This window comes from Saimiri boliviensis, chromosome 5 (assembly GCF_048565385.1).
Source record: "Saimiri boliviensis isolate mSaiBol1 chromosome 5, mSaiBol1.pri, whole genome shotgun sequence".
Taxonomy (NCBI): Eukaryota; Metazoa; Chordata; class Mammalia; order Primates; family Cebidae; genus Saimiri; species Saimiri boliviensis.
Genome location: NC_133453.1, coordinates 64,636,635 through 64,663,455, shown reverse-complemented (window position 1 = coordinate 64,663,455; position 26,821 = coordinate 64,636,635). Strand labels below are relative to the sequence as shown.

Here is a 26,821-nt window from a genome sequence, read left to right as displayed (position 1 = left end):
AGAGTCTACAGTTAAAACTTTGCAATCATTTCTATAGGTCTCTCTTTGAAGTCATATTTTTACCAAAATAGATTTTAAATTGTAAAAAACTATTTGAAAACTTAAATTTAACTAGGACCACTGTGTTAAAGCTAAAACTCAAATTCAGAATAATGTCACTGTTTACTAGTGACAAAAATAATATGAACTATCACCAGCAAAACGGTGCTTCTAAAACCAATTGTTATTAGGTAGTTCCTAGAAAATACTATTTCAATCTAAAGAGAGATTATACCATTTCTGTTCTCAGCAAGATTTTGACAAATGGATGACTAGCCAGGTTATATTTTGATCAGTAATATTTACAAAGAGATTATTTTAAGTATCTTAGGGAACAAATACAGGCTCCCCAAAAGGTTAATGTTTAAACTCAGGATCAAAAGGTTAATGTTTAAAAGAGTCACAATTAAGCATTCAATTATTAGTGAGAATAAAAAATTTATTTAGCTTTAAAAAACAATTCGGCAAAAATACGAAGAACCGTAAAAATGTGTATACATTTTAATCCTGTAATTCTAGTTCCAAAAATGTATTTTAAGAAACGAATTAGGGACATATACAAAGGGTTATGTAGAAGGCTATTCATCACAATGTTGCTTATGATACCAAAATTAAAGTTCATAATAGTGGAATTAGGAAATCGTGGGACATGCTCTAGCAATAACAACTTAAAGCCATGCTTTTAATTAATACACAAAATGCTGATGATATGCAGTATCATCCCAATTTTATTTTAAAATAAACCTAGATTCCATCCTCTCCTAGCTGCTTAAGGACCCCACTCGTGCAATGGTCCCTTTTTCTGAATTGCCAAATATGTTCTGATATTCCCATCTTAAAATGCAAAACACCTCCATCTTCAATCCTACACTGAAGCTATATATCTCATTTTCCCTTTAGCTACACTCTCAAGAAAGAGTTGCCCTATAATGTCTCTATTCCTGGTTCTTCCTTTTCTCTCTTCAAACTACTGTAATTACACTGTTGTTACTGCCCCTTCATTGAAAGCTACTCTTATCATAGTCTCTAAATCTAATAGTAAATACTGAATTCTCATCTTATCCTATCTAGGATATGACTATATGGTTTCTCTTACTTTGAAATATGTTTTCTAGTGCTCAGGACTCAACTTTCCTCACTGGTTGCTGTTTCTTAACCTTCTGTGCTACATTCTCCTCCTCTTTCTGACTTTTAAACGCTGGAGGTGCCCTAAAGCTTAGCTCTCACCCTTCTATCTAGACTATCTTGATACAAAAGTAAAACTAAGCAAATATAGGAATTACGGATAAGACAAAAATGTAAGTATTACAAACCTCAACAATGTAAAAAAATAACCGAATAATTATCAGACATCAGGAGATGGGAAAATGTGAGTATTAACTCCTCTAGTAATGAAACCTAAAAAAAAAACTTTCTAACTTCTTCATGTTTTTCACATATAATGTTAGAGAGGTCTTTTAAGAAACAATTCCTTATGATATACATACATACACATATTCTAATGCTCAGCAATCAATTTTTCTTCTAAGTTAATTGTAATGCTTTTATTTAAAAAGGCATGTGTACTATTAAGAAGTCAATCACAAAAACCATTATAGCTATTTTAAGCAGAAGACAATCAGGAAAGGCCTTGTTTGAGTCTCCAAGAATGATATCTAGAAAATGTTGAAACTAGTCTTTGACCAAAGCCTGGCCCTAGAAACATATTGCATTAGATGTAATTCAGGGATTACAGAATCAAGTTGTGTGTTCCTTCCAAGCAAGCAAAATGGATGATTTGAGTAATACCACCTCTCTTTCCATTTAACTTGGTACCACATCCAAAAACTAAAGTGGTCAGGTACAGTGGCTCATGCCTATAATCCCAGCACTTTGGGAGGCCAAGGTGGGCAGATGGCTTGAGCCCAGGAGTTTGAGAACAGCCTGGGCAAGATCGGGAGACTCAAATTGCACCCCCACCTCAAAAAACAAAGAAACAAACAAACACAAGCAAAAATCAGTCAGGTGTGGTGGCGTGGACTTGTGGTCCCAGCTACTCTAGAGGCTGAGGTGGGAGGATCACCTGAGCCTGGAAGGTCAAGACTTCATGTGCCATGACCATGCTACTGCACTCCAGCCAGGGTGACAGAGTGAGACTGTCTTGAAGAAAAACAAAACAAAAAAAAAAAAAAAAAAAAAAAATTAAATCTGATTTACAAGAAAGAGTAAATTTGGTTGATGAAGTCTAAAATCATATGCAGAATTCTAGTTGCAAAGAAAATTATACTGTAGTTTTAGCTCTCTAAATTTTACAGAAAATATATATATATATATATATATATATATATATGAAATGTATCTCCAAAATGTATGTCAAATTAGTCTATTTCTCTCTGTGTCCACTGTTACCACCTAATCCAAACCACCTTCATCTCTCACCTGGACTGCTGGACTGCTGTCAGCCTCTTGTCTTCCTGTGACCACTGTTACCTGAGCAGTGGCTTTTCACTGTTCAGTGAATAAAATCTGAACACCTTATCATAGGTTATGTCTTTTATTCTGTCTTCTCTGATTTCATTTCTTAACCTTCTCTTTGTTGATCATTGTATGTTCCCGCCACAGTAGTTGTGTGTCTGCTCTTAAACACACCATACACATTCCCTCCCTACGGCCTTTACGTTTGCTGCTCCTTTAGTTTAGAAACATATAAGGTTTGCCTCTGCCTTTTTTTTTTTTTTTTTTGAGACGGAGTTTCGCTCTTGTTACACAGGCTGGAGTGCAATGGCGCGATCTCGGCTCACTGCAACCTCCGCCCCCTGGGTTCAGGCAATTCTCCTGCCTCAGCCTCCTGAGTAGCTGGGATTACAGGCATGCGCCACCATGCCCAGCTAATTTTTTGTATTTTTAGTAGAGACGGGGTTTCACCATGTTGACCAGGATGGTCTCGATCTCTCGACCTCATGATCCACCCGCCTCGGCCTCCCAAAGTGCTGGGATTACAGGCTTGAGCCACCACGCCCGGCCTGCCTCTGCATTTTCTTTGTGTCTTTGTTCAAATGTCATCTTAGCTCTGACACATTCCCTTGCTAACCTATCTAAAATAGCATTAACCCTGATAATTCCTATGTTTACCTTGCTCTGTATCACTAAATATTATGTAAATCAAAATTACAATGAGATACCACTATACCCTCACCAGAATGACTAAAACTTAAGAGACTAACCAAAACAATCTTTAAAAAGGAGGACTGAATTGGAGAATTTACCCTAACTGACTGGAACACTAACTAAAGCGACAGTCATCAGGATGGTGTGTGTGGTACTGGCATAAAAGTTGACAGAATGATGCATGGAACAGAATATAAAGCCCCAAAACAGACCCATACTTACACAATCACTTGATTTTCATTAAAAGAGCCAAAGTAGTTTAATGAAGAAAGAAAAATCTTTTCAGAAAATTATGCTGGGATATCTAAATCCATAATTTTAAAAGTCAGCTTCAATCCCTATCTTACACTACGCACAAAAATTAATATTAAAGAGAAATCTAAATGAAAGAACAAGCTTTAGAGGAAAACAAAGGAGAATACCTTCATAACCTAAAGGCTAGCAAAGATTTCTCAGATGAGTCACAGAAAGCAACAGCCATAAGAAGAAAAGAAATTAATACATTAGGCTTCATTAAAATTAGAAACATCTGTTCATCAAAAGATATTATTATGAAATTTAAGATGCAAACCACAGAAAAAAGAAACCTCTGACAAAGGACTGGTATCCAAAATATATAAAGAACCCTACAATTCAATAATAAAAAGACAACCCAATTTTTTTAAATGGGCAAAAGATTTTAAAAAAATACTTCACAAAAAGGAATAACAATGTCCAAGAAGCATGAAAAACGCAGACTGGCAACTTCCTACAAAGTCAAACATATACTATCAGATAATCTCATCATTATACTCCCATGAATTCCTCCAAGTGAAATGAAAGCATGTGTCCATACAAAGACTTGTACACAAGTATTCATACCAGCTTTATTTATAATAACTAAAAATTGGAAGTAAGTCAATATCCATCAGTAGATGAACAGATAAACATTGTGGGATAATGAAGTATCTCAATGAAAAAGAATTAACTATTGATAACATGAAGAAATATTAAATTATGTGGAGTGAAAAAACATATATACTATATGATTCCATTTATATAAAATTCTGGAAAATACAGACAAATCTACAGTAACAGAAGGTAGACCAGTAATTGATAAAGGTGGGTGGGATAGAGGAATTATAAATAGGCATGAGGAAACTTTCGGGGTGACGTACATGTTCACCATCTTGATTATGCTGATGGTTTTATTAGTATGTATGTATTAAAACTTATCAAATGGTACATTTTAAGTATATACAGTTTAGTGCAGATCAATTATATTTTAATTTAAAATATCACCTAAAGAAACTAAATGAAAAGGAATAATGCTTACTTACAGTTTATGGCCTATATATTTAAGAACTTTGTAACTTCACTTCATTACATTTATTCTTTACTTCTTCCTTACTACAGTTATTTTAAGTATAATAGGAATAGATTAATAATTTAGTGGGTTTTTTAAAAAACTAAAATATTGCTTTCTGAAACTGCTTCTACAAGTCCCATATTTAAGATGTTAGACTTAACAGCATTAATACATTAGTGATACTCTAAGAAGTATCAGTAAATTTCATAAAAGTTCAGTAAGTAAAATAATTCTCATATAAAATAATATAGATCTGATTTCTAATTAGGCAGTTTATCAATGATTTTCAACCAATAACAGTCAAATTATACTTCTGAATCTTGGATTTTTGTGTAGGGTTTCCACCTTTCCATTACAAGATATAATGTTCCCCCGCCTCCATATTAGACTATACTTTCTAAAACTCATATGCGCTACTGAAGAAAAAGAATTTCTTGCCAAAAGTTTTCTGGTTTTTTTTCATCCTAACTCTAAAATTTTACAAAATACTGTAAGAAAATGCTTTTAATGATAACATTATATCATCAATGTTTGAATAAATAAAAATACAAAAAATAATTTTAATTTATATATTACCTGGCCACATCCAGGCGCAGTGCATAGAAAGGGTTTGTCATCACTCATATTCCACAGGTCCTTGTATTGCCTATAATCAAACAGGAAAAACTTTACAGTACATATTTTTAAATAAAGAATAATTTAAAATCTCAAGATTTTCCATAAGCTTACTTTTCTATTGAAATGCAAAATGAAACACTTTTCTGACATTTTAATTCTATCTTCCACTTTCTTATGAGAGTACACAAAATACATGCAGATGTTGCACTATAGGAAAAAGGTTAAGAACACTGCTCTGTCAGGCTCTTCCTGCTCAACAGTGTAAAAGTACTAATGGTGAAATGATCAAATTTCATTTATTCAAGAAAATTGAATGAGCAAATACTATGCAGTCTTCCAAGGATCATATTGTACTGTTATGAAAATAAGGTGGCAAAATTTCTATCTACAGTCCTAAATTCTAGTGGAGTATTTTTATCTATGGCTAAGCATTTCTACCTAAATATGCTAACAAAACATCAATATGTCTAAAAACAAACTCACTCTTAGATCCCTTTTTAAATTTATACCTTTTCCTATATTGGAAGCACTATGGAAGACTCAGAGAAATTCAAAAATAAAAGAGAAATGGATTTCAGGTTCAGGGAATCTCTCCTCCAAGCAAAGAAGATAAGGTAGTATTAATATAACAAAATCTCTATCTCTAACTCTGATCTCTTTCTAAATCCTAATTTCCAGCTCTTTGGTGGTGGTATACTGAGGATCAGAACTTAATCTTCTAAGTCCCAGTTCAGAAGTCTTGTCAATATCTTATGCTGTTTCCTTGTAATATATCAAAAATTTTGTCAAAGATTTGATATACCTCATTTTTAGGAAACACATGCTGGTTCACAATAGTCATTGCTTCATGTTTTAGGCATGTATGCAATGATCACTGAGAATACAAATGGTTCCCAGGAAGTCACCAATATTAATCTTATATACAAAATTAGTGAATTGCACGAACAAAATTTTTATTGCTTTATCCAAAATGTTTATTGCTAAAATTGTCAAAAAGCCTATAGACAACTTGATATTGCATTGGTAGGTGCAAGCATGACACTTGGGGAAACACTGGTCTAGACTTCTGGTTTCTGGTCCAACACATAAAGAGCCTGAAAGTCATCATTCCTATTCTCTTAATGAGAAACAAGCTAAATAAATGGAAAATTATCAACTCTTCTTACATCCATCAGAGAACTGAGGTCAAAGGGCAAACTGCTGCCCTGAAAAGTTGAGACGGAGGCAGATACTGAGAATCACAGTGTACTAGCAGCAAATGCCGGCTGGTGGTGCCAGTACCAGGCAGAATCAAAAAAAGCAGAGACAAGCCATTTCCTGTATCCTCTATAAATTTTTGACCTACACAATCTGTAAGCATTATAAACTATTTTACAACTGAATTTGGGACATCTCCTCATGATATCTGGGATTTATCTAAATAATATTATCCTTCTAGTGCTTTTTTAATGTTTACAAACTAAGGAATACTGGTATTAAATTTTTAAGTAAGAGCAAAGTATTCTAACAAGATTGGCTGTAATTGACCGCTAGTAAAACTTACATAAATAATAAGTGAGGAGAACAGTATGGACCCACAGTTCTCAAACAGAATCCTCTACACTCTTAAAAATTTAGGCTCCCAAAGAACTTTTTTGTTTATGTACTGTCAATAATGACAACATCAAAAATGAAAACTGAGAAATTCTAAAAATATTAATTTACTAATTTATTTAAACATAATGAACTCATTGCACATTAACATATATATATATTTTAAAACTAAACATATTTTCAAAACAAAAAATTTAGTGAGAAGGGCATTATTTCTCATTTTTTGCAAATCTTTAAAGTCTGGCTTAACAGAGAAATACAGCTGAATTCTCATATGTGCTTCTGGTATTTAACTTGTTGTGATATCATCAGGTATCCTCTAGAAAATGGCATCAGATCCTCATGAGATAATGAGAATTTAAAAAAGGTAAATATTTTAGATTTACCATGAACATGTTTTTGACTTCACAGACCCCTGTCACATTATGACAATTCCTGGTACAGACATACCTCATTTTACTGTGCTTAGCTTTATTGTACTGTGCAGATGCTAGTCTTGAAAATACACTTAAATCTCAGGGGGAAAGCAGATACTGCAGATTTTTTCAGATACTCATTATCAGATTAAGAAAGCTTCCTCCAATTTCTAGTTTCCTGAGAGTTTTAATAATGAGTAGACATTGAGATTTATCAAATCAGTTTTCTGCATCTATTCAGGTATTTTTTTTCTCTTATTGTTTTAATGTGGTATATCACACTGAATGACTTTTAATTGACAAACCAATTAGAATTTCTGAAATAAATCCTCCCTTTTGCTAAGATGTTTACATCTATGTCATGAGAAATAATCTTTCCAGGTATCTAGGTTACAGTGGCTTTCTAAGAATAGTTGGGTCATGTTAATTATTTTCTATTCTCCAGAAAAATATGCCTAAGATAGGTACTAATTTTTCCTTAAATGTTGGAAGAGTTTACCAGTGATGCTATCTGAGCCTGAAGCTTTCTCTTCTGGGTGGTTTTAAATCATGAATTCAGTATCTTTAAATAAAAAAATTCAATGTCTTTAAACTATTGTATCAATTTTGTTCTTCAGGCAGGTGTAGGGGCTCATGCCTGTAACCCCAGCACTCTGGGAGGCTAAGGCAGGTATATCACTTAAGGTCACAAGTTTCAGCCTGGTCAACATGGTGAAACCCTGTCTCTACTAAATATTCAAAAATCAGCTGGGCATGGTGGCACATGCCTGCAGTCCAGCTACTTGGGGGAGGCTGAGGCATGAGAATCACTTGAACCTGAGGAGGTGGAGGGAGGCTGCAGTGAGCTGAGACTGCACCAGTGCACTTCCTGACAGTGACTGCACCACTGCACTTCATGACAGTGACTTCGTTGCAAAAAGAAAGAAAAAAGAATCCCAGTGGCTTTTATGCATGTGTGGAAACTGATTCTAAAATTTGTAACAAAATGTAAAAGACAACAAATAAACAAGGGAATCCCGAACAATAGTAATTAAGCTAGAGGACTTTTATATCAGACATCATGACCCATTATAAAATTATAATTAAGACAGTATGGTATCAGTCCAATGATAAACGCATAAAGAAAAATAAAGGAGTCCAGAAATGGAACCACACATAAGGTTACCTGATTTGTACAAATGCTCAACTGCAGTTAAGTGAAAAAAGGATGGTCTTTTCAATAATTGGTTCTAGAAATTTTATATAGCAAGAGTACGTGACTCAACTAATAATAATTATGTAATATTCCCTTGACAACACTAGCTTATCGTTGTTTTAGATTAATGTTTCCCAAAGTGTGGTAGCTATTACAGGAAAAAGGCTTAGCTAAGTACATGTGGGAAATGTTGAGTGTGTAGGCTTCACTTTACAGGACTTTTCAGAGCCTTAATATTATGTCAATTAAGGACTCATAACTTTTAAAAATACTCCATGAATTCTATCTCACATTATACTAAAAATTAAGTCACAGCAGATGACAGACTTAAATGTGAAAGGCAAAGTGCAAATTTCTAGAAGAAAATAGGAAACAATCTTCATGATTTTGGAGTAGGTAAAGGATTCTTAAACAGGAGATAAAAGGTCCATAAAAGAAAAAACTGATAAAACAGATTTTACTCTATACAGTAGTCTATGTACTATACAGAATAAAGAGCAAAAAAGAAGCAAATGGTATATCTAACCTGATACTAGGAAAAAAGACAAAAATTATACAGGTAACTACATCCAGATACGGTGTGTTCCAGAAAACCTTAGAGAAGCCTTGAGAAGGACATACACTATATAAAAAAAAATTAAAAATAAAAGAATATGTACAGTCAGCCCTCTGTATCCACGAGTTCTGCATCCATGGATTCAATCAATCTTGGATTGAAAATATGTGGGAAAAAAACTGCACCTGTACTAAACATGTACAGACTTTTTTCTTGTCATTATTACCTAAACAATACAGTATAACAACTATTCACGTGGCATATGCGTTGTACTAGGTATTATAAGTAATCTAGAGATGATTTAAAGTATACGGGAGGATGTGTATAGGTGATATGTAAATACTACACCATTTTATATAAGAAATTGGAGCATCCTCAGATTTTAGTATCTTCAGGAGGTCCTGTATCCAATCAGTCACAGATATTGAGGAACAACTGTGTATCTAAAAAATGACTGATTTTCCCAGGAATCTAAGTAGAGGTGAAGTAACAGATTGAAAGAAAGCCTGGCATACAGCAAACCATTAATGGCTTGACAGACAAGTCATGCAACCCAACAACTAAGAAACTACCCCCATCTGAAAACTGGTAAACAAACAAACAAAAAAGACCAGAATGTTTATTCTGCCTTTAATGCATAAAATGTATTTCCAGTAACCAAACAGTTGATGAAGGAAAAGTCCTTTATAGAATTTCAAAAAATGCAAAAGAATAAAATAATTAGAATATTGCCACTTTAGCTAGGTGCAGTGGCTTAAGTCTATAATCCCAGCACTTTGTGAGGCTGAGGTGGGAGGATGGCCTGAGCCCAAGAGTTCAAGACTCGCCTGGGAAAGATGATGTGACTCATTCTCTACAAAAAATTTAAAACAGCCACTCGTGGCAGCATCATGGCGGTGCACACCTGTAGTCCCAGCTATCCTGGGAGGCTGAGGCAGGAAGATCCCTTGAGCCCAGGAGGTCCAGGCTGCAATAAGCTGTGATCGTTCCACTGCAGTCCAGCCTGGGTGACAGAATGAGACCTGTCTCTTAACAGAAAAAAAAAAAAAAAAAAAAAAAAAAAGTGGAAATCTAAGACAGTCCCTGAGCTGGGGGCTGCCGTAGCAGCAGACACCAGAGGACCACCCATTCTCTGCACAGGCCCATTCACAGCCCCGCTGAAGAGTGATTCCTCTGTGTCCTCTTGTTGGGTCTATGCAGGAAAAGAAAAAATGTGAGATCCCAGGATACGGATCCTGGAGTCAGAGATCCCATCTGCCTACCAGTCCAAGGGGCTGCAGAGAGCTGATGGCTCTCTGAGTCCCTCGAGGCTGCCTCAGGAGTACTGAGGGGAAAACCAGATTGAGGACACCAGCAATGGGAAACAACTGGCCAGAGTTGTCCCAAGATGCTGCAATCAGTCAATGAAGTAAGAACAAAAGCACTGCCATTTGGTCACAAAGGCAGAGCCGGGAGGTTCTCATAACCAAATCTCTGTGACCCCCTGTCTCAACAAAAAACTTAAAAAAAAATAGCAGGGCATGGTAACACGTTTCTGTGGTCCCAGCTACTGAGGAGGCTGAGGTAGGAGGATCCTTTGAACCCAAGAGGTCGAGATTGCAGTAAGCAATGATTGTGCTGTGCCACTGCACGCCAGCCTGGGCAAAAGTGATACACTGTCTCAAAAAAAAAAAAAAAAAAAAAAAAAGAAAGAAAAAAGAAATAAAGAAGAAAGAATGAGGAGAGAGAAGGGAGGAAGAGAAGTAACAGGAAGAGGAGGAGCACAGGAGGAAGGAGGGGAAAGTAAGTAAGGAAGAGGGAACAAGGGAGAAAGAAGAGAGGAAGGAAGGAGGGAGGGAGGAAGAGGGAAGAAAGAAGAAGGGAAGAAAGAAGATAGGGGGAGAGGAAGGAGAAAGGGAGGAGACAAAGGAGGAGGAATAAGAAGAGGAAGAGGAAGAACACCCCCACTTTAATCCCTAGTAAAATAATGCACCTGGGCAACTATCATCAACGTCTGATTTTTAAAACCATTAGTAGAAAAGGTGACAGAAACTTTATAATGGCTGGACCAGGCTGATAGCATCTGAATTGATAGGTTAGTCTTAAATTAACACCAAAGGTTTGGGGGCAGGACATGCCGGAAAAAAAAAAAAAAAAAAAAAAAAAAAAAATCAAAAGTCAATCTAATCAAGCCTCCCTAACTCCAACTGCAAGATAATTCAGGAGACAGAAAAACAAATTAAACACCAACACCAGGAGGCAATCATCCAAATCCAATATAGATATTTTCAATTTACAGTGGGTTTACTGGGACATAACCCCATCAAGAATTGAGCAGTATACTGACTGTATTGCTTTCCCCCGATCGTAAAGTCAAAAAATCCTAAGATGAGTCACCGCAAGTTAGAACAAATGACCTGGTCTCTTCAACAAGTAAATGTCATGGAGATTTTTAAAAAAGCAGAGGAAGAGGGTTACTGTTTTCCATTAGAAGAAATTTAATAAACATACAACCAAATTAAGGACCTTTTTGGATCCTGATTCAAAGAAAACAACTGCAAAAAGACATCTCTGAGTCAGGATTACTTTCCTACTTTTAAATTTCGACTTAAAAGTTCTCAATTAATTATCCCTTCCATCAACTTGTTTTCTTTCTAGAAATTATATATAGCAAATATATTTGACTCAACAAATAATTCTGTAAAACTGTCTTTTTCAGATAGTAGCTTGTTAACCCTTCACAGCAATGTTCCCTAAAACATTTCAACAGAGATGTCAGTAGACACTACAGAAAAAAAGGTGTGGCCAAACAAATCTGAGAAATGCTGAAATATACTTCTCTTTTCCTTTTTTTTTTTTTTTTTTTTGCAGGACTATTCAGAGCCTTTTTTTTTTTTTTTTTTTTTTTGAGACGGAGTTTCGCTCTTGTTACCCAGGCTGGAGTGCAATGGCGCGATCTCGGCTCACCGCAACCTCCGCCTCCTGGGCTCAGGCAATTCTCCTGCCTCAGCCTCCTAAGTAGCTGGGATTACAGGCACGCGCCACCACGCCCAGCTAGTTTTTGTATTTTTTTAGTAGAGACGGGGTTTCACCATTTTGACCAGGTTGGTCTCGATCTCTCGACCTCGTGATCCACCCGCCTCGGCCTCCCAAAGTGCTGGGATTACAGGCTTGAGCCACCGCGCCCGGCCTCAGAGCCTTTAATATGCTAATGTAAAATGACTAGGGAGCACCCAAAGTATGGCATTTTTGCCATCACTATTTGCTATTTGAACACTTTTTCGCAGAACATCTCATGGGGCTAATAGAACTCATTTTAGAGGAAATCAAAACCTTAAAACATGTTTGTATCTGTCATAGCTAAGGGTATTTTGATGCTTTTAATTTGATCACTTAAAAATACAACAGGAGTATCAGGATAAGTGACTTCTTACTTATGGAAAAAAAAACCACCACAAATACTTACCTAATAGAAACAAGATATAAAGATTTTTATAACCCAAAATGTAAAAAGTGGCTAAAAATAACAATATTGCACACATACCTGGCAGAATTCACATGTAACTTGAATTTCATAAGTTGAATAACTTATCACATTCTTTTTCTCGTGGCAAGAATACTGAAAAACAAAGTGGTTTCACACTGTTAAAAATAGTTTTGAAACAGAGTAGAAAATAAAGTGCTCAAATTACTCTCTGTAACACTGTCATCCCAAAACTAGTCACTATTAAGAATTTTTATAATACAGTACTGCTCCTGCAATATCAACACACCTACACAAATGTGCTAAACATAGGTATTAATATAATTCAACTCCACCAAAGGAATTAAAAGAGGAAGAAACATTTAATTCAGCCCTTATGACTATGATTGAAGGGCAGCCATTAAAAGAGTAAAAGGTCCTTACTTTGAACACTGATGAGAATGATGAAATCTAGTAATGCCGTATTTCTCTTCAGAAAGCTTTTAATTTTAAAAAACATACTTACTGGTGTTCAGTTTCTCAGCCTAATTCATCAAAATTTATTTGTCCCACAATGTAGCTCATCTATATAAACAGCTCCCATTTGTATCTTAAGGACAAGTACAGTAATGACTCATTTTTAAACTCAATCAACAGCTTCACCTTATGGTCACTGAAACCTCATCCAGTGGTAAATAAGAGTATGGTTATCCAAATAAGCAAATGGTGCATAAAGGAAAACTGCATTTTTCATAATTTTGTTCATAAATGAAGTTTCAAGAATATCATGCTCAGGAAAATCTGAAAGAAACATTTAATTCAGCTCTTATGGCTATAGTTGAAGGGAATTTTTGTTGAACTACAGATTGTTGGAGAAGACAATGACTGCACATAGAGAACTGTTAATATATCACATTACTTTCTGGCATGTATCTACAAACTATACTGGTAGGAAAGTCACTGCCATGCAAAACACCCAGGAGAGTTCTAAGCAAAAATTTTTAAAGGTTCTTTGATTTCTCTTAACTCAACATTTTTTTATCTTCCTTGCTCTTGAGTTTCCTTTTTGTACTTGGTAGTAATATTTCTTGCTAGATGCTGGAGATGTACTGGCAAATCAAGATAGGTACCTGCCTTCATGAAGTTTCTAAGACAGTGATGGAGCTCACATTAACTAATCAAGCATCCAACTCAGAGCTCCTTTTCTACAACCTCAAATTAAGAATCAAAACTATCACTGAATGCCATAAATACAAATCTGATTATCCACTTAGATCTAAATCCTTTAGACTCAACCTTTAAGGTATACTTTGAGAGATACAAATTGAGCTACCATTTGTATGTAATCTTACCTCCAAGTGCTACTTCCAATACACCATGGCCCATTTAACAGTATCAAACTGTCCGTCATTCTCTGAAAAATCACCTTCAGTTGCATATTATTTTAGCTCTCCCTAAAATATACCCTCCCAGATGAATGTTTGCCTTCTTTGATATTATATTGTCAAGGCCCGGTTCAAATACCACTTTATTTGTGATACTTTCCCCATAATCCAGATTGAAAATTTCTTCCACAAGCTGTGCTGTTTATGCTTGCTTACAGCATCCACATTATGTTGCTCTGTGATGTAATATATTATATAACCTGTGTGCTTCTGCCATCCCATTCTACTGCCTACTACTTCTTGAAGAAACACAACATAGCCAAAGGAGTGTAAGCTTTTGAGTCAGAATTGGCTCCAAAAATCTGGTTTTGCCACTTGTAAGTTATATAATATTGTGCAAGGTTCTAAACAACTTTGCTTTTCAGTTTCCCCAGCTATAATATAAGGGTAGTATCACCTACATCATAGTTCTTATAAAGCATTTTAAAACAGTGTATGTAAAGTATATGGCACAATGCTTGGCACATGAGGACTGGATAAAATGGCAGGTGCAGTTCTATTATTTCTACTATTAAAATTATAAGGGTGTTTCTAGTCATACTTATATTTGCACAGTATCTTACTTGCTAACAGCAGGCACACAGTGATTGTTAAATTGTTAAAATAAATTTTATCAGTTGGATACATTTTAAAAAATTAAAAAAGAAACTGTAATTTGTAAAATGTGTAAGTCCACATTTCACATGGAAGTAGTCACTCTGTATCTTGGAGAGGTTACCAACTTCTATGCTCCAAGGTTTTAAAGAAATAGATGGCCGGGCACAGTGGCTCACACCTGCAATCCCAAACATTTTGGGAGGTTGAGGCGGGCAAATCACCTGAGGTCAAGAGTTTGAGACCAGTCTGACTAACATGGTGAAACTCCATTTCTACTAAAAATACAAAAATTAGCCGGGTGTGGTGATGCATGCTTGTCATCTCAGCTACTTGGGAGGCTGAGGCATAAGAATTGCTTGAACCCGGGAGGCGGAGGTTGCAGTGAGCCAAGATCGCGCTACTGCAATCCAGCCTGGGTGACAGAGTGAGACTCCGTCTCAAAACAAACAAAAAAACAAAGAAATAGATAAAACTAAATATCTCTACCTCTTTAATTGGGAAAGTATAAAGAGATGATTTTTATTAAAGAGACAGACCAGTAAATTTGGGTAACCTAAGGTTCAAATATTATGAAGAATCTAAAACACGACCTTCCCATTTCTCAGCAAATTGTAAATACTCCCTTTGCAATTCTTCAATACTGGTGAAGAAATCTTAAGCAAATTGCTGAAATATATTCACTCATGAACATAAAGTAAAATGAAAGTTAAAGTAAAATGCCCAGAAAGTTAAGCTAAAATTCAAGTGTCATACCAACGTGCGTAAAAAGCAAAATAATACAACCCCCCTTTAAGAAAAAATAACAAACGACATCAGGAAATCAGGAATAAATTTATTTAAGTAACAATCTTTAATTTCATGGGTAACTATGAAGCAGTCACTGCACAAATACACATAAGAAAAAATGTCTTCATTCTGGAATGTTTAAAATGCCTTGTGGGTTTTAAAAAAAGGTAGCTGGACTAAAATGCCAAAGACTAAAAGTCCCAAATTAAAAGTCCATGCATCTTGGTTATGCTCTTGTTTTACTAACAACTTGGTTCAAAGTGACAACAGCATTGTTAAGTGAATAAAGGGATTTTTCTTGAAAACTACTGATACTACAACAATGGATGAATCTTAAAATAATCATGCCAAGGGAAAGGAGACAGTCTAAGAAATCATATTGTATGATTCCATTTATACAAAATTATAGAAAATGAAAACCATAGCAATAAAAAGTAGATCACTGGCTGACAAAGGACAGGAGTAGAATAGGAGGTAAGAATTACAAAGGGGCATGAGAAAACTTTTGAGGGATGACAAATTTATCATCTTGATTGTGGTGATGGTTTTACAGGTGTACAGATACAGTCAAAAGTTATCAAGTTGTATACTTTGAATATGTATAATTTATCATAGGTCAAGTACACCTCAAAAGCTGTTTTAAAAAGGGTATCTTAAACTGTTTTAAAAATATATAAATCTTGGCCAAGGTGCAACAGCTCACACCTGTAATGACAGCACTTTGGGGTGCCAAAACTCAGAGGCTAAGAGTTTGAGACCACCCTGAACAACATAGTAAGGCTTTGTCCTTATTAAAACAAAACAAAACAAAAAAGCAAAACACTTAAAAATTAGCCAGGCATGGTGGTATGTGCCTCTAGTCCTAGTGACTCAGGAGGCTGAGGCAGGAGGATCCCTTGAGCCTAGGATTTTGAGACTGCAGTGACCTATGTTCTTGGCACTACACTCCAGCCTGGGGGACAAAGCAAGACCCTATTTCAGAAATAAACACAAACACACACACACACACACACGTGCGCATACACATAAATATCCTTAAAATATGAACTTTAAGGTTTATGAAATAACCTTCCTGCCATAGCTGCATGAAGTCAAAGGCCAGGGCTAACGATCACTTAACCATTCATAAATTCATAAATGGTATCTATTAATTACTTAAGTCAGTGAAATTCACTACTTTTTTTTTCCCTCCTCCTATCCCACCATGGGGATTCTTCATTTCACGTCCTATACAAACTCAGCATAATTTCCAGGATTGAAATGGCAACTTTCTCTCTATCTCCTACTGTGCCGGGGCTTAATAAAGTGCCTCTGGCACTTTACTTATCCAATTTGATTATTCACTTTAATTATCCAAATTAAATACAACATGAAGCTTTATTTTCAACACTTAAAATTTCACCTTGGTACGTGGTTCTTGTAGAACTATAAACATATTTTTCAAAGATGAATCTACAAAAATCTTAGTATGTATGCTATCTACATGTGTTACTTGAGAAAGAAAGAAATATTCTTCCATACAAACTATTTTCTCAAACTTCAAATGGAAAGTATGACCCAAAACTGAAAACAACTCTACGGTAAAGAACGCTAACAAGTGCTCCCAAGATTAGAGAAAAAAAATAGAACAGAAAAACAGGGAAGAGTAAATCCCTGAAAATTCTAAAAAAGAAAAAAAAATCTACAAAATATATTGAGGTAATAGGCAGTCATTTTAATATGGGCATAAGAGCATCCTATGAACTGAGAACACTCGCTAGATGTTCTGCTGCAGAACTTAGACCAGTACAAAAGTGAAGGCTTCCTCTTTCCAGTTTTCTTTTTCCATTTTTTTTTTTTTTTTTTTTTTTTTTTTTTTGAGACGGTGTCTCACTCTTGTCGCCCATGACGGAGTACAACGGCATGATCTTGGCTCACTGCAATCGCCACCTCCTGGGTGGGATTACAGGCAATGCTACCATGCCTGGCTAAAAGCTGAAATTTTCATTGGCGTTCAGAAGGAGATCACTTGTTACGTCCCGATAATATAAACTAAACGACACCTAATGACCTAGCATATTGTAAGGAACTTTAAATCTCCTCCAAGAATAATACAGAAGAGCAAAAAGAAGAAAATAAAAGTCACCTTGAATACCACCATTCAGAAGTAACTACTGTTAACATTCCGGTGTATAGTCTAGTCTTGTCAATGTATTGTGGTGCATAACTTTAAAAATATGACACTGACAATGAAAAGAAGAAGAGAAACATATATAAACAGTATTAGTTTCTTCTAAAATGCAATTATCTAAATTCTGCTACATAATTAAATAGTAATGTCATTAAACAGTAGATGTCATTTTTAATGGCTACATAGTACTCCATCATATAATTATTAATGGGCTTTATCATCAATGAATATCTTTGGGACAAATCTTTGTGCAATATCTGTAATAATTTCCACAGGATGAACTTCTGGAAGTGAAACTGCTATATCAAAGTAAAGGCATATTTTTAAGGCTTTTGATTTATATTGCTAAACTGACCTCCAAATGTACAGTATTGATTTTTACTTTACCAGTAGAGAAAGATCTCATTTCTCAATACCAACACCAACAGCGGATATTATTTTTTTAACATTTTTCTCATATTAATAAAAAAACTTAAAGTTGCATAGCCTGACACACTAATGAGGTTGAACTTTTTCATATATATAATGGTTACTTGTAGTTCTATGTAAAATGCCTTCTCTGCCCAGCCTCCAATTTTTTTTTTTTCAAGATGAAGTCTTGCTATGTAACTCAGGCTGGAGTACAGTGGCATGGTCATGAATCACTACAGGCTCTACTTCTCAGGCTCGAGCAATCCTTCCACCTCAGCCTCACCAGTAGCTAGAACCACAGGTGTACACCACCATCTCCAGCCAATTTTTATATTTTTTGTAGAGACAGGATCTCCCTATATTAACCAGGCTGATCTCGAACTCCTAGGCTCAAGCCATTCTCCTGCCTCAGCCTCCCCAAGTGCTAGGATTATAGGCATGAGGCACTGCACCTGACTCTGCCTATTTTTAAAAACTAAAATGTTAGTTAAAATTCTCTCACTTGAATATAGAGTACAGGCCTTTTCTTATGACATGGATTTCTGATCAGGTACCTCGCTGTGTTCCTAATATAGTCCTAAATACTCATTTTGCAAATGAGGAGACTGAAGTCTGAAAGGGTAAATGACTTATCCAAGGTCAAAAATTGGACAAAAATATTTCTCCTGCTATATTCTGCCTACCAGCTGTTATATCTTGCTATTTTACACCTAACAACTATACAGAAATTTTATGCAAACCACTTTTAATAGTACAGAGAGGCTTTTAGAATTTCTACAGTTAATAGACTCATTATCAAATGGAATCAAGTATTATAAAATGCCAGTAAGAAAGAAAAATAAAGAAAAACACTTGAAGAAAAGATGAATAGAAGAAAACGGGAGAAATTAACTGGCAAAACATATCTTACAACTTAAAATTCACATAAAAGTTAAGCCACCAGAGAAAACAAATAAGAGTGTCTGCATAGGAGGTAGCTCAGTCAGGCTACCTGAGGGCAGCCCACTGCAGTGTCTGAGTCTGAGCAGAGTGAAAAGATGTACACTGGGGGATAGATGAGTTAAGGGTTGGGCTGGGAAGGAGGTGGTCAGCCCTGCATTTAATGTTGGAGTGTCAGATGGGTAAGAAAAGGTCTCCATGTGGAGGAAAGGCAGCCTGATGTGAGTTGTCAATGTCCAAGTGGGCTAAGGAGGCATCCACATGAGGTAAAGGATAGGAATGGCACTAGTCCAGCACAGGGTGTCAGGACCCAAACAGGAAGACATTTACTTGATGGGGAGGAAAGGAGAGTGCCTGATGGCACCAGGCAATTCATTATGTAAATGCATAGATATTGATCAAATAAGTAAATACATCAAGGATGTGGTAGGTACAACTGAATTCATACTACAGATGAAGGGAATTATAAATATAGAATGAACGTTGGTATTAGATAACATCTGGAGATACTGGTGTTAACTTATGGCTCTCAATATAAAGATACAGAAACATATATGTTAATGTGTATATGTATGCATATATGTTCACGTATGTCCCTAGCTGTGTCCACTGAGAGGGCCTAGGAACACTGAAACCTCATTAGCAATAAGCACACTTAGCATCCAGACTTTGGTGTGTGATAGAGGTTGAATATACGTCCCTGCCAAATCTCATGTTGAGTTGTAATCTTCAATGTTGGAGGTAGGGCCTGGTGGGAGGTGCTGAGGCAGATCCCTCATGGCTCAGTGCTGTCCTATCAATAGTAAATGAGTACTCAGGAGATCTGATTTTTCAAAAGTGTGTGCCCTCTGCAACTCTCACTTGCTCTCGCTCTCATTATGTTACGTGCCTGCTCCTGCTTTGCCTTTTGCCATGAGTAAAAGCTCCCTGAGGCTTTCCAGAAGCTGAGCAGATGCCAGTGCCCCACTGGTATAGCCTGTGGAATCAGGAGCCATTTAAACCTCTTTATAAATTACCCAGTCTCAGGTATTTGTTTATAACAATGCAAGAATGGCCTAATACAGAGTATAAATACCGTTCTCCACTAAAAAGGACCTGGGCTCCTTGAGGAACTGGCTGATTCCAATTCAGCAGTACAGGATATATCTTGTAGTGGAAATAGAGAAGTCCTTCCTTACTTTCTGGCAGAAGATATTCAAGACCCATCCTGTATTGCTGCCAGATTTGGCCAGAAAGTAAGGAAGGACTTAAATCTGGGATAATTTGATGATCAAAATAAATAATGATAGTAATGGATTACATCGTGAATAAATAGGGTTCTATGAACCCATACTGATATAAAGAAACTGAACGTTTGATAAGAAACAGGATATTTATATCATCTGAAAGTATTGTATCTCCCTATAAAACTTAAGTATTAAGGGGAAAAGTAATTTACAATACAAAAGCCTGGCAAACATCACCTTAATCAAGTGATGTGACTTAACCCCACTAGAAATAAGGAAAATAAAATCATGTGCCACTGGTAGAATGTAATAAGACAAAGCATCAGCTGGGTGTGGTGGCTCACACCTGTAATCCCAGCACTTTGGGAGGCTGAGGCAGGTGGATCACAAGGTCAGGAGTTCGAGACCAGCCTGACGAACATGGTGAAACCACGTCTCTATTAAAAATGCAGCATTAGCCAGGCATGGTGCTGCACACCTGTAATCCCAGCTACTTGGGAGGCTGAGGCAGGATAATCACTTGAACCCGGGAGGCGGAGGTTGCAGTGAGCCAAGAGCGCATCACTGCACTCAGGACTGAGTGACAGAGTGAGACTTTGTCTCAAAAAGAAAAAAAGACACAGGATCACTTCTGCAATAGTCATGTCAAAGATACAAAACCTGTATCTAATAATGAAGAAGTATTATATAACACAGAATTGAGGTAAATTCTACAAATTAACTAGCATAATAATCTTCAAAAGTGCTGAAGTCATTATAGTCAAGGAAACATTAAGGAACTGTTTCCAATTTTAAAAGACCAATGCGACATAACAAATAACTGCAATGTGATCTTCTAGGCTGAATCCTTTTCCAATAAAGTACCTTATCAGAACAACTGGAAAAACTTAAATGTGAACTGCAGATTGGATAGTAGCAATATATCAATGTTAACTTCCTAACTTCCATGGACATATTGTGATTTTATAAGAGAATGTCTTGTTGTGGAATGCTTAAAGAGTTCTAATGTAAAAAATTAAATTAAAAAGGAAAAAACTTATAATACGCACTATAATTATTCATTATACAGCAATCCTCCACTTATCTGCAGCTTCACTTTCCATGGTTTCAGTTACCCACAGTCAACAGTCCAAAAAAATTAAATGGAAAATTCCAGAAATAAACAATTCATAGGTTTTAAACTGTGTGCTGTTTTAAATCAAGTGATGAAATCTTGCATCTTCTTGCTCCATCCCACCCGAGATGTGAATCATCGGTTTGTCCAGCACATCCAGGCTATATATGCTACCTGCTCATTAGTATATAGGAAAAAATACAGCATGTATAGGGCTCAGTACTACCTGCAGTCTCAGGCATTCACTGGGGCTCTTGGAATTTATTCTCACAGATAAGGGGGGTGTATTGTATAATCATTATGCAATTAGCATCACGTAGCAGTGGTCATGGAAAAAAAAAAAAAACACTACGAGATATATTTATTCTCTAATAATTCTCTGCTTGTTTTTTGTTTATAATTTTCATGCTATGAGGTATATCAAAGAATAGAAAAACTACATTCTGTACTGCAAGGTTAAGAGCAAATAAAATCATACTACAGTAGAATAATTTACAAGTCTGAAGACTCAAGGGGTGATCATTGGTTCTATTAGCTCCTTGTTCTCTTTTTAAAATATGACATGTAGGTTAAGTCTGTTTTGCTTTAGGCTGTAGTATCAATATTCCCACGCCATTTTTAATTCTATCACTCAAATGATTCACATGATAAAATATTGTTTTATTTTATTTTTTATTATATTTTATCTTCCTACATCTCTATCAAAAACAAATAAGGAAAGCAATTCACTTTACAGAAAATAGTGCTGGTAAATCAATCTACAAAAATGGAAGGGAGCAAACACATTTCTGGTGACTAACTTTAGAAATACCTGGATTCTGGCCAGGCGAGGTGGCTCACAACTGTAATCCCAGCACTTTGGGAGGCCGAGGCAGGTGAATCACCTGAAGTCAGGAGATCGAGACAAGCCTGAACAACATGATAAAAACCCATCTAAAAACACAAAATTAGCCAGGCATGGTGGCATATGCCTGTAATCCCAGCTACTAAAGAAGCTGAGGCAGGAGAATCACTTGAACCCAGGAAGTGGAGGCTGCAATGAGCAGAGATCGTGCCACTGCACTTCAGCCTGGGCAACAAGAGCGAAACTCTGTCTCAAAAAAAAAAAAAAAAAAAAAAAAGAACGAACGAAGCAATGAACCAGATTCTAAAATGTGAATCTGACTGATCTTCTAGTTAGTTGGTTATAGAACTATAAATACTGCGAACTCTTAACCATTTAAGCAAATACTCAAGTTTCAAAACAAGTTTCTAAAATACAGGTAATACTAAATGTTATAGACAATATATAGCACAAAATATATAGCACTCCGGAACATTTCTAATATAAATCATTTACTTTATAAAATTTATTTGGAAAACATCTGACTGCCTATTTTGTATGCAATACCATATTAAGAATAAGAGTTGCTTGATGTCACCATGGCTTTTTTTAAAAATGAAAATACATATACTTTTTTTTTTAAAGAATAAGATATAGCCCCTGCCCTTAAAATCAGACTAGTAAGGAAGAGAAAAAGTGAAAATAATAATTTGGCCCGGCACGGTGGCTCATGTCTGCAACCCCAGTACTTTGAGAGGCTAAGGCAGGTGAATCACGAGGTCAGGAGTTCAAGGCCACTCTGGTCAATATAGTGAAACCCTGTCTCTACTAAAAATACAAAAATTAGCTGGGCATGGTGGCGCACACCTGTAGTCCCAGCAGCTCAGGAGGCTGAGGCAGGAGAATTGCTTGAACCCAGGAGGCAGAGGTTGTGGTAAGCTGAGATCACACCACTGCACTCCAGCCTGGGGAACAGAGCAAGACTCCGTCCCAAAAAAAGAAAAAAAAAAATTCAGTGATATGTGTATATATACATATATATATACATATACATATACATACATATATATATATATAAAGATAAAGACATGCTATGGGAACATAAGGAATAAACTGGAGCTGATCATCTCTCCAAAGCATCCATATTCCTCTCTTAGAGAGCCTGATGTGCCAACAGTGCAGTAAAGGGCAATCCTATATATCCATGACTCTGACATACTTGCTGCAGGTAAACTAGGGGAGATACCTGACCAAATTAAGCCAATCAGACTACCTCTTCAGGAAACCTGTAGAAAGAAAAAATCAGCCACAAAGAGGTGGGCATCAAGATTCAAAACAGTATTTTAGGACCGGTAGACATTATTTGTCATATTCTTACTAATTAAAAAAACTAATAAAAGCCAGAATGGGGTAGGCACAGAAAAACAGAGGTAAGAAATCATGTAGCCAGGAAGAAGGAAAATAGTTTCTGAGATGCCCAGCTACGTTTTGTGATTGGATCCGAGAGTCTCCAGTATCATTAGTATGAGTCCCATCCCCTTTCTACTTGAATTTATCTGATTGAGTTTCTATTCCCTAAATACCTAGCCAATCCTGGAAAGGGCCCTGAAAGGCTACTAAAGGAAGTAATGCCTGAGTTGAGTTTTCTCAAAGCAAGAGGCATCAGCCATTCTGGAATGACATTTCATAAAAAGGAGACGGCATGTTGAACAATAAAGCAGAGTACACTGAGGAGTCTCTCTGAGGATCTCTGACAGCTAAGGCATGGGATTATAAACCAAAATAAAACTCTAAGCTCCCCAACCAACGAACCCCTCCCTTGGCCAAGGGTATTCCAGAGTTAACCTGAAAAACCAGTTAAGAAGGCCATGACGGGAAGTGGAGGTTCTACATATCTCATTATACCTTCCTCCCTTTGAAATTCAGGCACAGCTGACCATCATTAATATCAACACTGAGACTTTTTTTTGAGACAGTCTCGCTCTTGTTGCCCAGACTGGAGTGCAATGGCACGATCTTGGCTCACCGCAACCTCTGCCCCCCAGGTTCAAGGGATTCTCCTGCCTCAACCCCCTGAGTAGCTGGGATTACAGGCATGCACCACCATGTCCGCCCAATTTTTGTATTTTTAGTGGAGACGGGGTTTCTCCATATTGGTCAGGTTGGTCTCGAACTCTCGATCTCAACATTGAGACTTTAACATTGATAGAACAGACCCTTTTTTGTGTTTTTTTTTTTTTTTGAGATTGAGTCTCACTCTGTCACCCAGGCAGGAGTGCAGTGGCACTATCTCAGCTCACTGCAACCTCTGCCTCCCGGGTTCAAGCGATTCTCCTGCCTCAGCCTCTGCCGCCTGAGTAGCTGGGATTACAGGTGGGTGCCACCATACTTTGCTAATTTTTGTATATTAGTAGAGACGGAGTTTCACCATATTAGTAAGGCTAGTCTCAAACTCCTGACCTTGTGATCTGCCCGCACTGGCCTCCCAAACTGCTGGGATTTCAGGTGTGAGCCACTGCTTCTCTCCCCCCAACCCCAGAACAGACTCTTTAAGTCTGATAAGAAACATTAACAATCTATTCTCTCTAAAGCAGGTGTCCCCAAACTTTTTACACAGGGGGCAGTTCACTGTCCCTCAGACCGTTGGAGGGCCGCCACATACTGGCTCCTCTCACTGACCACCAATGAAAGAGGTGCCCCTTCCTGAAATGCAGCGGAGGGGCTGGATAAATGGCCTCAGGGGGCCGCATGCAGTTTGGGGACGCCTGCTCTAAAGCTTCCTACCTGTAGGCTTCATCTGCATGATAAAACCTTAGTCTCCACAACCCTTAATCTTAACCCAGACATTCCTTTCTATTGATTCCAGGTCTTTAGATAGTGACTCTTTCTTTTTTTTTTTTTGAGATGGAGTTTCGCTCTTGTTACCCAGGCTGGAGTGCAATGGTGCGATCTCGGCTCACCGCAACCTCCGTCTCCTGGGTTCAAGCAATTCTCCTGCCTCAGCCTCCCGGGTAGCTGGGACTACAGGCGTGTGCCACCATGCCCAGCTAATTTTTGTATTTTTTTTTTTAGTAGAGATGGGGTTTCACCATGTTGACCAGGATGGTCTTGATCTCTTCACCTCGTGATCCACCCGTCTCAGCCTCCCAAAGTGCTGGGATTATAGGCGTGAGCCACCGCGCCCGGCGATAGTGACTCTTTCAACCAACTGCCAATTAGAAAATATTTGAATCCTATGAACTAGAGCACAGCACCCCACCCACCCAAACTTCCAACTGTCCCACCTTTCTGGACCCAACCAATGTACATTTTAAATGTATTGATTGATGTATTACGTTGCCCTAAAATGTTAAAACCAAGCTGTGCCCCAACCATCTTGGGCACATGTTCTCAGGTTTCCTGGGCTGTGTCATCAGCCACTGGCCACTCATATTTGGCTCAGAACAAATCTCTTCAAATATTTGATAGAGTTTCACTCTTCTCATCAACAGGATAGAAGACTAAGAGAGTAAGCTCAGAGAAATATGCAAATCTAGAAAGGCCTCCAATAACATGGTAAAAGGTTCCTGACCTCATGGAGCTTATCTTTGAAGATGACTGCTGCTAGTAAACTCGATCATTTAAGTTAGTCAAGCAGCCTAAAATCATTTAATACAGGTACCAGTGAGTAAGAAAATATTGTAAAGTGTTACCACCCTTTACACACTTGCTTTAAAATTTTCTGCTTTTCAGATATATATATATATATATATATAAATAGGTTTATTTTCCAAACTTTTGTAAAAGTTAGATTAAGTATATATTTATGCATAGTTTCTCTTTTGATGTGAACCTCCAGATTGCAGTGTAACAAAAAAGCCAATCTGCTTGTGTATTCTGATATATCTAACAAAGTTTGTCACCATGTTTTGAAAGATTTTGCATGCAAGACTACATTTATTAAATTGGTATTTTCCTTCCATATTAGAAGCTACATCCCAAAACTGTAAATAGCTTGAGATTTAAAACAAACAAACAAAAAAAAACATTCTACTTTAATATCACCATTCTGTGGTTGGCATAAAGGTATATTTGAGGGACTGTATAACTTCCCGTTTCTGATCAGCATGAGACAACTGTCGTAACAAAACTTAGTTGATACCATTCTATTTAAACGCAAATAAATTTGAGATTTTAGTTAGCTTGAACAGCTTTACAGTGGGTGAACTTTCTGCCCAAAATATTTTTGAAATACAGAAAATACCTCAGATTAATTCCTATTATTATTCTTAGGAGAAGTGAGACGTTTATATTGGAACCCTTTGCTAACGAGGGGTCCCTAGTCAGATAAATTTAGGAAACTGAATGTTAAACAAGACTAAATATTTAACCTAAGTCTTCATTGTGCTTTTGTATGCTACATACATTCTATCTCCAAAAAGACATTTCCAAATTTGCTGAACCTCAAAATCATCTTTTACTAAACACTATCAATATGGTAGGACATTAGTATTCTTAAGCCAACTGTCTGGAAACATCTACTAAATTCGGTAATGTTTGAAGGATAATCACAAAATGAAACTAATGTTAAAAGCTCAAAATCTCTTACCTTTCTGGCTGGTAGGCCATGAGATTTATTTACTCCACTTCCAGGAATGCCTTAGCGTTTATCAAGTAAGCAGTCTTTTCTCAAGTTTCCATCTAGTATCCTTAGGGAAAAAGAGAGGCAGAAGAGAGTGAACTTATTATGAAGTGGTTCTAAATTAATAGCCTCTTGTATTTCAATTCCGTAAAACTAAAAAAAAATTTTCTTTATATTTCAAAAATGCATGTAAGTTTGCCTTCCATACCATGTTTTTCAATGTAAAACTTAAGGTTCTCCTTCCAAATCGTCAATGCTACAGGAAGATGTTTATCCTGTAGCCGCCCATAACACTTGGCATATTACCAACTATTAGAGTCATTAACCGTTTTCGG

The 26,821-nt window shown here is 36.7% G+C and overlaps 1 protein-coding gene across 3 annotated transcripts in view; it reads right to left on the bottom strand.

Moving 5' to 3' along the window:
- Positions 1-26,821, bottom strand: part of ATF2 (activating transcription factor 2) — a 92,728-nt gene that overhangs the window by 48,845 nt on the left and 17,062 nt on the right. For all 3 annotated transcript variants that reach the window (XM_010351845.2, XM_010351849.2, XM_074399443.1), the window contains exons 2-4: positions 26,454-26,553; positions 12,436-12,510; positions 5,111-5,180 (exon numbers count right to left, since the gene is read on the bottom strand). In XM_010351845.2, the coding sequence (XP_010350147.1) occupies positions 5,111-5,180; positions 12,436-12,467 (102 nt within the window). In that variant the 5' untranslated portion in view covers positions 12,468-12,510; positions 26,454-26,553. The remainder of the gene's footprint in view (positions 1-5,110; positions 5,181-12,435; positions 12,511-26,453; positions 26,554-26,821) is intronic.